The sequence below is a fragment of the Aptenodytes forsteri genome, unplaced genomic scaffold (assembly GCF_000699145.1).
Source record: "Aptenodytes forsteri isolate BGI_AS27 unplaced genomic scaffold, ASM69914v1 Scaffold155, whole genome shotgun sequence".
In the NCBI taxonomy this organism is placed as follows: domain Eukaryota; kingdom Metazoa; phylum Chordata; class Aves; order Sphenisciformes; family Spheniscidae; genus Aptenodytes; species Aptenodytes forsteri.
In genome coordinates this window covers 4,876,543-4,889,572 of record NW_008794446.1, presented here as the reverse complement: position 1 = coordinate 4,889,572, position 13,030 = coordinate 4,876,543, and the positions used below count along the sequence as shown (strand labels likewise).

Below are 13,030 nucleotides of genomic sequence, written 5' to 3'. Positions count from 1 at the left end.
TATATTTAGTGTTTCATACATACCACTAAAATAGAGGATGTGTCAGCTTTTAATCTGACTTCAGATTTTTGTCAGCAAAGTAAAAGCTCATTTTCCCTACCCGTGATGAAGTGTGCTCTGTTAGTCATCTTGAGCTATGTGGTGATAACTTTAAAATACATTAGGCAGCTAGAATGCTCAAGCTGAACAGAATATTTTTTGCTAAGAGATAGACTAGGAGTTAGTAGGGATGCATAGCGTCAGTCAGCCAGGTTTTAATAGTGACTACCACGGGCTATCTAAAAACCCAGCAGCAGTCTGATGGCAAGAGGAGCAGCTAACCAAGGCGTCCTCTGCGGTACCACAGCACGCAATTCCGACCTCCTGGATTACAAGTCCAGAACAGAGATAGGTGGTGCAGACTGGGTTTGGTGTTATGTACCTGGCAATATGAGAAGAAAAGCATTGAAGATGATGACTTGAACAGAATGGTCTATTGCATAGTGATGGGACTGCGGCAGTCCTATTAATGACATCACCTATTAATGACAGCAGGAATGTGGTTTAATGGTTGGAACCACAGTTACCACCAGGATAGTCATGTTCATTCTGAAAGAAAGTAGGGCTCAGTGGATGAAACTGGTATTTTTACAGGTCTTGGCAAAGCCACAGTATAGGATGTTTTTTACATATTCATAAAACTTACTTATTCATGCCATCCATCACGTACAAGGAGTACAAGTGTGAATCTTGTCTACTGCTTCTACACCGAGCCGATGGACAACTTGCTAACCTACAGACCAAGGGTAAGCCTGTCTACATGAAAAGCACCTTTCCCACTCCAAAGTGCTTATTCTCTCTTGCAACTGTCCCTTGCGCTTTGCTAACTACATCTTAAAGGGTGTGGGTGACACCATGTTTGCAACCTAGATCTAACTCCTAATAACATTGTATTTACTTAGTAGTGTGCAATTATATAAATATATAAATTTCCAAGTCTTTGTGGAGCCCCATTTCAGCCCAGCCCAGGGTTGTCCATCCCAGCCTCACGACGCTGCAGCAGGGCTGGTCTCCAGCTCTGCCGCAGCCCTGCCCGGCCATGGGCCCCACTGAGCTGGGAACAACCTGCAGGCTGACATCCCATCTCAGCCTCAGCCCATCCCCGTCCCCACAGCCCTACCCAGCCATCCTGGGGCCGTGTCTGACCCTGTCCCCGCGTCTGTCCCTGGTCCCCAGGAAGCCACCAGCCCATGCTGCACCCTGCCACTACTAAAGAAAACTGAAAGCAGAATAAATTCATGCCTCTAGAGTCACACCTTGCTGCTATTTAATATTTTTTCTTAATGTACAATTTTTTTAATGGTCAGAACATCATTATTTCCAGTGCATGCACCAGTACCAGTATTATTACTTCTGGAAATAATGGTACTAGGTCTGTCTGGCATGCAGCAACACTGCCGGCAATACTGGTACTTCAAAGGAGGTTCCCCAGGAGGCCTGGGTGGTCTGTGCAGCTTTGTCTTTCCTTAGAGCACATTTCAGGTATCCCGCTTAACATATTGCGAGGAGCCCACTGCAAATCCAGGGAATGGAAGCCTCAAAATATTGCATTTATTTGTAAAAAAAAAAAAAAGTTGTAAAATAAAATGCAAGCAAGAGAGAGAACAACAGTCCAAAGGGCAGGTTTTTTTTTCTTCTCACACACAAATATGGCTTATGTGGAGAATGACTAGAAGCCAAGGACAGCCCAGCCCTGGGGAAAGGGCTGCAGGACCCCCCACCCTGGCTGCAGCAGCTCTGAGCTGCCCTGTACGTCCCCAGCTCCTGCTGGGATGGGGTTAGAGGGGCCGTCTCCATCCGAAAGGGTTGATGCTGTATGGTGAGGAGGTCAGGGTGCTGCCCCACTATGACCCACCGGTACCTCGGGAAATGACTTTTTTGGGCCTTGAGAGCTCTAGTTTGAGAGAGCTTTTCCCAAGACAGAGGCCAGAAGAAGAAATGACAAACGCAAATGAGAAAGAATAAGAAGTGATAATGTAAGAGGAAAGTGGTGCAGAAAATGAACTTGAGCAGAAGAGTGATGTGTTCTGTACGTGGCCGATACGGGCAGGACACGTGTTCTCAGGACACGTGAGAAATTCCAAAACAGAAAAAAATTTCTTATCCAGAAAGCAGAGAAAATATCAGAAATGTTTAGGAACTGCAAATCTGGAAGGAACCCTGTCCCTCAGTACAAGACATAGATTTGGCCATTTTTTAGATTTAAATAATGTTGGGGTTTTTTTAAATGCTCTAACATAACAAATTTCAAAGCCAAAATTTTCAAAGCCAAATAGAAATGAAAACTTGTCACTTTGAAACCTGTTAGATCATCACATGTCAAGACATGTGCACCTATTTTACAGAAATGATTTGAAAGAAAAATTAATGGATGCTAACCTTTTCCTGTAAAATGGTTCAGTTTGAAGAAACGGGCATTTTCTGCCAGAAGCATTTTAATGATAAATTTATTACCAGCTCTATCATATGCTAGATTTCCATGACTAAAGTTCCACCTCAGTGACCAAAGTGTGTCAGAAAATGACCTGTCATTCTTCTTTCATGTCTGCAGCTATCAAATTTTCAACCATCATGTTCTACTGTAAAGTGTGTGCTAAACTTTATCTCTTTTGCTAACAAAATGAATGTTATCATAAAAGTAAAACAATTCAAAAATTAATCATAGTAAAAAATAGGAGCACTGCTAAAATAGTCAGTTTTATTTAAAATTTATGTGCCATTGATGTGTTTTCCTTTTCTTTATAAAGCAAGTCTTCAGTGTCACAGAGAGGTTTTGATCCAAGCAATGAAAACAATAAAAACAATTGCTAAATCAATCTCAAAATTGATGGGATTTGTTTAGCTTTGGAAAAGCACAGGCATATGTTTCATTGGCAAATACCATCATGGAATAAATACACATATAACTCATAAAGCAGAAAAACTTAATGTGCACAGAACTTGAATGAAAATACTTATGTTTATACTATGCTCAACAGCCTTCGTGTTTTGTTGACCTGATGTTAAGTACATGAGGGCGAAATTGCTGATGGAGACCTGGGTTTTCTAGGCCAGGGTTGCTGACATTTTGCTAAGTCAACACGTTTGCCAGCAGAGCCACTGAATCAGTGACACTGGCTGCAGAAGGCTTCATTCATCTGTTTCTAACAGAGTTAAGGTGGCCCTTGGAAAGAGCCGAGGATGCAATTTAGAGCAGAGACAGATGCTACTCTGAACAGGAAAAAATCACCGAGTTAGCAAACTGGCTTAAACTAGTCCTTCAGGCCAAAAAAAGATGCTAAGTCATCTAGGGACAGAGGGATAATTACAACAGTGACGTCCAATTGCTTTCATTTTAATTGACACACACTGCATACATATTGACTAATGAAACAGAAAAAGCAGTCAGAAATAGGTGACTCCGGAGGTCAGTTGTTTTACGATTGAAATATTTCTAGCTGGCAAAGGCTTTTGTGGGAATGAGGATTCACTTAGACTTTGGGAACATTTCTTTTTGCAAAACTGTGGGACTGTTATTAAATTCCAGTAACCCCCATTCTGGGAAGCAGGTTTTTTTCTCTGTATTTCTTAATTGTGCTTCATTACAATTTAATAAGGACATTTACCCTCAATTAAGCAAATCGTCCAAGCAGTTGCTTACTCCCCGTTGCAATGAATTGGTTTTGTCAAATGTGGGTTTAATTGCATGTTAAGTATCTTGCTGAATCAGGATCTCTGTGTGTATATATGTCTACCCAAACCTTTCCTTAACTCCTGGAATGCTAATGTACGTGGGGTTCAGGGTATCCATTCCGTTAACTCCACTTACTGCTCTGATCTTGGTGCCTCACAGAACGTCAGCTGTAACTAAATAATTTCCACAGAATAGTCAAACTCACCAATGCTGTTAATATCGGCAACTGCATTAACCGGCTAGTGAGCTCACGCTAAGGAGTGATGTGGGCACCGTGACTCTGCCACTGGGGACAAGGCCTGGGGGGGGTGTTAAATTTTTTGGAAAATGTGCCTGTGTAATGAGCCTCTTCACCAGACTTGGCTGCTCTGCGAGCGCTGAGCTGGAAAATGCACTCAGGTGCACCTCACCTCGGCTCACCACTACGCCCGCCAGTGCCACGGCAAGCCCTTTAGTCCCACTCTGACACCAATAACAAATACTTGGTTTTATCCCTGTTATTTCAGAACTTGCTTTGTGAGGTGTAAGTCAAAAGTTGCTGAATTATCAGCTGTCCAAAGAGCCACATAAATCCTACACCACTACGTCATGAACAACAGCATGGAAGTGATCATAGCAACTGCACGAAATAACTAAAACTCAGAATAGCAGAGATTCCCACGGGTCCTCCATCAACGCATGCATGTCTACACAAGCCACCAAGAACCTTTCAATAAGTAATGCAGTGTCTTACCTGCGTTTTCCTTACACAGCTTCTGAAACAGCACCTGTAAGAAATAAATTAATTTTTGTTTAATAATTATACTTTTTTTTTCCTTCAAATAAGTTCCACATTTAAGGATGACAATATATGTCATTCTTAAACATCGTCATCACCTTACACAGGGCATAAAATCCAGAGCTCATCAATAAAAATCATGGGGAATGTCTAGTTTTGCTTGCTAAGGACAACCTGGTGCACATTCTCAAACCAGGTTTACCTGTCTTGCAGGGCGTGAGCTTAGGAGCAGTCTCTGGCACAAGCAGGGTACGTACTGCAAGGATACATGATGTCCAGCACACTGGAACATGCCTGAAAGGGTCTCACGATGTCGGTGGGGCTCGGGGAGGCAGCACGCAGGCTGCCGGCGAGGCACGTGTGGGCAGCTGTACAGACAGGTACACCAAAACAGAGCACACTGTGGCTATGGCAGCTCAGAGCGGCAGTGATGGTGCTTATTCATCTGTGACCAGGAAAGGGTCCCTCTGTCTGAGGGACGTGGCCAAACTGGCCTGCTGTCTTGTGTTCTTCACATTTTTCATCTCCCTGCTTCGGGTCTGCCATGCTAACTGAAAGGGGTACCATTAACACCATACTTGGATGCGACTCTTGGTCCATTACTTTTCTCTTTAATAGCTTTCAGTGCCTAAATCAGGAGGTTGTTGCCAGTGATTAAATGTGTATCACCCATTCTCCTTTCATACGATAGATCCATCAACTCTCCCAGCAGTGCAGCCTGTATATGAAACTAGCATAATGGGTGAAACTGCATCTTTTTTTTTTTTTTTAATATAAACAGAAGGCTGAAATGATTCTTCCAGATACCAGTGAACTCACACGTGTGAAGTACCCAGTCTGCAGCCAGCTGAAAAGGCAGCCGCTCCTGTACCTTGCAGTGACACACTCCCTGTTCTTGTTATCTGCTTGTCCCCATATGGACAACCATCTGCACCTTTCCGTCAGATGCACCAAGTGCTCCGTTATCTCTTCAGTCAATATTGCCTCTGCAGCCTTGATAGGAATCTGTCCATAGAAACATGTTTTTTATTTACCTTTTATTTCGTGAAGAATTTTACTGAGATATTGGAAAATTCCTCCTCTAAGCACAGAACTGAATTAGTTAAGCATCTCTCTTAATAATAGGAAAAGCACAGCTAGACTACAGTTGTTTTCCCTTCTGCAAGGCAATTTCATTGTAAAAAAGCCTCTTGCTCCATTTGAAGGTCTGCCTGAGCAGCAGCCGAAGTTAGCCTGTCTTTAGCCAGCAGGCACCAAGTGCGGTGGTCACTTCTAGATGGGAAAATAATGGGTGGCTGAGTCCAAATCAGGTTTTGTTAATGGCAGTTTGTAGCTTGGCTTTAGCTCCAAGTCGAGGCCAGCTCTGGCTCCCGCACACTGCTGCGTGTTTGCCTGGACTGAATTGATTTGTATAGATTTCACCCAGGCTCCTTTTTGATTTTTAGCTCAGTGATGATGAAATGCTCTGAGAGACTGGAGCTGAGCCCCATTCCCCAGTGAGGGCCCACCAGTGCCAGGCTCTGTGGTACCTGCACAGACCCTTGTGCCAGACCTCTTCTGCACTTGCTCTTAGAGAGGCTGGAGGATTCGCCTCCCCCTAGGTCTTCTACAGCCTAGAAAGGGAGAATGTGCTTTTGATTCCCATCTGGCTGAAGAGGAAATTCAGCTTATTTCCTGAGTCTTTATACGTTGCCCCGTTCTGTGAAGAGTAAGGAGCAGAACTACAGCGCTACAAGCCAAAATTTCTCTAGCAGCATCACTTAAAAAGAGTCAGTGCTGAGCCCTCAGGAGAGGGCTCTAGCAGAAGCACCTCGCTTCCATAGAGGAATAGGAAATTCAGACACATGGCGTGTTGATTGGCAAGGGACAGGCAGGTCCCACATCAGCGTGCCGGGTTTGTGGGCTGCCTTTCTGAGTGAAGAACATCATTCTGTCCCTCCACCTTGCAGCGAGCTGCGTTGCTCTCATTCACCCTGCTGGTGACAGGCACCTGATTTTTAGCATCACAATGCTGGCATAAGCACACTGGAGGTGGGTGCCTAAATTGCCATACTGAATCTTGGGATAAGCACTTCTTGAAGAATACATAAACGATATGTGAATCAAAATAAATATGTCAATCCTGCCTTGATAGCTGGTTTCTGTGTTCTAGCGCAGCCAGAAGGGCACCAGCTATTATAAAACCAAACCCAGGCTATGTTAACTTTCAAAATCTTTTTAGGATGACATACAAAAAGGATGCAAATTGTTGCTGGAACAATCCCAAGTGGCAACAGAAAGCTGCCAACTAAAAGTGATTTATGGAAATAATAATGATAATGCACTATATAACTGATTGTATAACAAAATACATTTATTGGAGGACGAGCATCCCATCTGAGCAGTGTGGCACCATCTAATCAAATATATAGAAACCATGGACCAAGAGAGTACAACTCTAGCCAAAAGGCTGTTGCAGCACCTGCTGCTATGAATAATAAAGAAATCATTTGCTTACAACTCCAGCTGTAGCAATTTTGCAAGTGGAAGTGTCAAACAGAAGCCAAAGACAAACACACTCTGCTGATATAACCATGTTTTATTTGCTGAAGCATGTAAACCAGCAGGCAGAAACCAGAAATTTATTAGATACTGGTTCCATTTCTTCCCCCTCAGCAGTCCTGTATCTCAGCAGGGCCATCCCGTGTTCATCTACGCAAACAAAGGCTCCCAAGAAGCCTGCTTGTGCAGCACCACCCCTTGCTTTATGATCAGAGCAGGATGAGCCAGCCTTGTGAATCAGGCAAGACTTCCCTCAGCGGCGGTGCAACTAGATCAAGGGACAACTTGCAATGAAGTGAAGCGCAGAGGGCTCATCTACACTGCTAAATAAAAGATGGCCATTGATGAGGCCGAAGCACCGTACCCGGGTTTGTCCACCTGCCGCAGCAGCTCTGGCTTTGTTACGAACTGCTCGGAAGAGCTCTGCTCAGAGCAAGCCAGCTATTGGAAAGCGTGCCCTCAGCAATGGGCATGAGGGGACAGCCGTGCCACTTGGCCTTGCGCAAGGGACTGGTCCCTGGACCACATTTATATTGCCCTATAAACATAGCCTCCGAGTCCACAGTATTAAATTTATGGGTCCTGTACAGATGAACAAGATGCCCAGAGAATGTGTTAGAAATCATTACCTGAATCTGAACCCCGTAGAGCAAGATGAAAATAACATCTCTGTTCAACAGATAACTAAAACCAGGGACACCTTTAAGCGTGTGAGTGATCCCATTAAAGCCACCTTTCACTTACAGAGCCATACATGTGAAAAAGTGTATTTGGGGCACAGAGCAAAGCAGGGGAGAAAGGCTGTAGATCTGTTGAGGGGAGGAAAGTGAATATAGTGCATTTATAAAGAACCTGAAAGATTTTCCTGAAAGGCATTCTGTGTGGAAACAAATTACTCAAATGAACTCTTTGGATTAAGTGGAACTGAAGGTAGAAGCAAAACACCAGCATTACAAACTCAACAAGCAAAATAAACACACTCATCAAAAAATTGTTTCTCTGATGTATACATAATCTTTCATGATTATAAGTGATCAGAGCATGGAACTCATCAAACAACTGGATTAAATGATTTAATAATGTCCCAGTAAGCTTATTGTCACATAAAAGCTTTTTTCCGACACAGAAGATGAATACGAAACGGTTGACTCAAACAACTTCAAAACCATTTTAATTTGCAACAGCACAGGGATTCTGCAATGCCAGCCAATCCCGTAATATCATATACCATTTAAAAGAAAAAAGAAAAGTTTTGTATCCAAGCCTTTTGTTTCCCTCTTTTCTATCAACTCCTATTAGCTATTAGCTATTTTATGCTCTAATTTCAAATATGCCCAAATCTGCCACTGATATTTCAGAGTACCTGTCAAACTGTAATCATTCACTCTCAGGAAACCACACCCTCCTCCCCCCCAAAAAAAAGGTAATTAGTGTTTCTGTCCAGCATGCAAATAACTCTTCTGGATGTTTAATAAAAAGCCAGAGAATTTATTCAACATAGATATGGTATCAAGAATACCACTGCTATCAAATAAACCCTGTCATTTTGACAGGACTACTTGACATCTGCTTTTAATAAAAAAGACTTTGGATTCAGCAAGCGTAGGTTCTGTGGTGAGCAACCAGCAGCACCAGCAGCACCACTCTGAAACACAACACTTCCTTCAGAGGAAAAAAGGATAAATCTGTATGACTTCTTACTGGTTAACTGATACAGAAGAAAAGCACTCTGAGCTGGAAAAGGTCCTGCAAAGTATAAAGACTGAAAATCCTGCTGGTTCTTCATTCTAGCGATTTAATAATCTGCTAGGCTTTAATTAAAGTGACACATAGACAGTTCTAAAGGAGGAAACCAGCAATCCACATGCAAAACTCAATCACCTGATTAGCAGGTTTATTAGACCCTTTCAGAAAGATGTTGACAGAAGGAAAGCAAATCCTAGTTATTACTTCAAAACAAAGTTCTACAGCCCAAAATGGAAAGTAATATTATGACATTCAGCGATGTCAGCCTTAACTTGAAGTTGCCTGGCCCCAGCAATGAGATCTTCAGTCTGGATTACACTTGCAAGTTCCCTAGAGAGCATTAGTCAGCTGAGAATAATGGCAATATTGAAGTTATCCTGTAGAAAACACTGCTGAGACCGCTGTGTCAGAAATCCGATTTCTCCCAGAGACTTGGCACCGATCTTTTGTACAGGCTTGAAACCTCTACTGGATTTAGGTGCTTATGTTGTATCTTCAAAGGCTGACAACTGGGCTTATAATTTTCCTTTATAATACAGACACTGTGGAGATGTTCTTGGAGACCATGTTTAATATACAGCCTGAGCGTTATTAGAGAAGTCACTTGGGGCATGGAAGACACATCTTGGTTGGATGGGATTCAGCCTCATACCTGCTGCATCACAGCGTGCTGGCCTCCTCACCAGGTTAGAAAGTAAGGGGAAGGGGAAATTCTCAATTTCTTCCACTGAAGCTGAGCTATTGCACTGCAAACTGTTCATGACTGATGGGGTCAAAGAAAGAAAGAAGGGTAAGCAGCTCCCTACTCTGCAGTCGAGCAAGTCCACTTCCTCATTCACAAGAAGTGTGGCCAGCAGGTCAAGGGAGGTGATTCTCTGCCTCTGCTCTGGTGAGACCTCACCTGGAGTACTGTGTTCATCTCCGGGGCCCTCAGCATAAGAAAGACATGGACCTGCTCAAGCAGGTCCAGAGGAGGGCCACAAAGATGATCAGGGGGCTGGAGCACCTCCCCTGTGCGCCCTACAGAAGAAGGACATGGACCTGCTCAAGCAGGTCCAGAGGAGGGCCACAAAGATGATCAGGGGGCTGGAGCACCTCCCCTGTGAGAACAGGGTGAGAGAGTTGGGGTTGTCTAGCTTAGAGAAGGCTTCAGGGAGACCTTATAGCAGCCTACCAGTACTTAAAAGGGGCCTACAGAAAAGATGGGGAGGGACTCTTTATCAGGGAGGACGAGGAGTAATGGTTTTAAACTGAAAGAGGGTAGATTTAGGTTAGATGTTAGGAAGAAATTCTTTACTGTGAGGGTGGTGAGACACTGGAACAGGTTGCCCAGAGAAGTTGTGGATACCCCATCATTGGAAGGGTTCAAGGCCAGGCTGGATGAGGCTTTGAGCAGCCTAGTGGAAGGTGTCCCTGCCCATGGCAGGGGGGTTGGAACTAGATGATCTTTAAGGTCCTTTCCAACCCAAACCATTCTATGATTCTATTCTGTTCTATGAAATGGGGCAACTTGGGTCCAGGTCCCCTTTTCTAGACTCTTTAATATTTGGAATAAGAAAACATTATTAAGAAATCAATGTTTTTATGCTGTTTTCATCATGGTATTTTAAAACAGTGTAAGATATTAAGAATACGCACAGCACTAATCAAGGCAATCTTGTTCTTCACATCAACGTTAGCTTCAGCAGGGGTATTTGTTACCAGACTGGACAGAACGCTCTTGCTGGACCCAAAGCCCAGGGTGCATTTATGAGCCCTTGATCATCCACACTGCGTAAATGCTGGGTCACCCCTAGCTCTGTTCTGAACTGCTCCAATTTATCTACAAATTAAACCTTAGCATAGTTCAAGAGATTGGGGACCACTCCCAAATGGCAGAATGGATGTAGACTCTGCTCTAGATCTGCTTCTTGCCACCCTGCAGAGTCCTCCAGCACCACCTCTGCATCCTTTGTACCCTTAATCACCTCCTCATGCCATACTCCGCGGCATGCAGCATGTGCCCATGCCCTAAAACCCTCACCTCGTGGCTTGCAGCACAGCTTTCACTTCACCGTGAGTACAAAAGATCCCATACGCAAAATAATAATTGAGTCACAAGACAACAGGAGACCACAAAAAGCACAGTGGAGAGCCAGGGCCAAGTGCTACAGAGGATGGACGTGCTCAGTCTGCTCTGCGGGGTCCTTCAGCACTCTCTCTTGTACACACTTATCCTAAACAATTTAACATTAAAAATATTTTCCCTATGTTAGCTTATAGCACAGCTGTCACAGTGACAGATGGCTACTTCAGGTATCCTCAAATATAATAATGTTCCATATTTTTGAAGCTGTACAAATATATAAAAAATAATTAATATCATTCCAGTTACTGCAAAAAAGACATGTAGTCCAAATACCTATCAGCTTACTTGAAATTAATGGGTACATGTACCCCAGCAAAGCAGAGATTTGGCCAGTTTTATAAACGAACATTTATAAAACTTGATGCAACTTGAAAGGATTTTTAAGGCTGCTTCTCTCTTCTAGCATAACTCATTGAGACGTTTGCTGCTATCTAACCTGCACGCCAGTGTGTTATCAAAACCAAACCGAACCGAACCGGCTGGCCATGCCTATTCATCTCGCACCAGCACTGGCACTCATCTCGAGAAATGGGAAACGAAAGTAGCAGAACATTAACTTGATCCAAAAAAAGTTGCTGCTGTTTAACTTGTTGCTTTCGTCACGAGACCTCTGTTACAGCTACCATTTCCTCTGTCTGACAGGTTGCTCTGAGGTGAGTGCTTTGTTTAATATTTTGTAATATCGTTTCTTTGCTATCATCATTCTACATTACCTTTGCTTCTCCTGTGATTTCTTCTACAGGATAACATGACACTGTTTGCTATTCCACAGTGGTCTTCGCAGGTGGATTATAACCTCCATCGTTCATAGCTCTGGCTCTGCCCTCATAGAGCAGATGATTGACGTTGCAAACAATACAGGCAGCTTGAAGCAGCAGCCCTGAAGAGCTAACCGCCTGGTCTCCTAAATTTGGCCCCAGTAAGACTAGTTGAAATTTGAACATGAAACTTTTCCTATTATTTAACGAATAGTGAAAAGCCTTTGTGTTGAGAAGAGCCTCTTTGTTGCTGACTACATATGCAGGTATGCTCAGATACCACCAGTCACGTTAGGGAAACAAAACGTTGCTGTGGTTTGCAACTGATCCACAAGCCCCACAGAAGGATGAGAGCAAACGATACCAGAATCAGTAGAAGCGGTAAGTTGGAGACTGCAATGATCAAGGAATTTTTCCACATCCTTTTTCCATTTAAAAATTCAATTGACACAAGTTTTCAACACAGAAAGCAAATTATCAAATAAAAAAAGCAAATAATTGGCATGTTGAAATGTTTCATTTTGATAGCTTTCAACGAAAAAACACCTTTTTGTGTTTAAAATGTGTTTACTTTAAAATTTAACTAACTATATTACAGTAAATAAGAAATTCACAAAACCATTTTTACCTGGTCTTGGCCTGTGATCTTGAACCAGATAAGGAAATTTTACAAACTGACAAAACATTTCACAGAACAGAAAAACTATTTCTACCAATATCTCTATTTTGAACCATGAAAAAAGGGCCCCAAGGTATCATAAGATCAGATACCTTCTTCACCTTCAAGGATTTTATGATACCTGTGATTTTGGAGGCCACTGGAATTAATTTTTAAAATGGCTCTGATCAGTTAAAATTCAAGTATTTTTTTCAGAGATGTAGGTACTTAAAACTCCAGAATGTTACTTTCCTGCAATATATCCACGGTAACTTTCTTAAATTTTCAGGGATTCTAAATTATGTCTGTGGAAGTCCATGTTCTAACTAAAGCAAGCTGTGACAACAGCTTATCTGTTGTCATAATTTTGCCCTTTGTGGCCAGCTGGACATACCTGCGAGACAGAGAACAGACATCCCACTGCAGAAGCAGATGCCCCTCGTCCCTCCAAGGTGACCAGGGCAGCCAAACTGGCCTGGTCCCACACAGTAAAACGTCATAATGTATAGAATCATAGAATCATGGAATCATTAAGGTTGGAAAAGACCTCTAAGATCATCAAGTCCAACCGTCGACCCAACACCACCATGCCCACTAAACCATGTCCCTAAGTGCCGCATCTACACGTCTTTTAAATACCTCCAGGGATGGGGACTCCACCACTTCCCTGGGCAGCCTCTTCCAATGTTTAACCACTCCAATGTACCCG

The 13,030-nt window shown here is 43.1% G+C and overlaps 1 protein-coding gene across 1 annotated transcript in view; it reads right to left on the bottom strand.

Moving 5' to 3' along the window:
• Nucleotides 1-13,030, bottom strand: part of STARD13 (StAR related lipid transfer domain containing 13) — a 303,961-nt gene that overhangs the window by 167,098 nt on the left and 123,833 nt on the right. Inside the window, exon 5 of the mRNA XM_019474868.1 lies at nucleotides 4,446-4,479. Within this exon, the coding sequence (XP_019330413.1) occupies nucleotides 4,446-4,479 (34 nt within the window). The remainder of the gene's footprint in view (nucleotides 1-4,445; nucleotides 4,480-13,030) is intronic.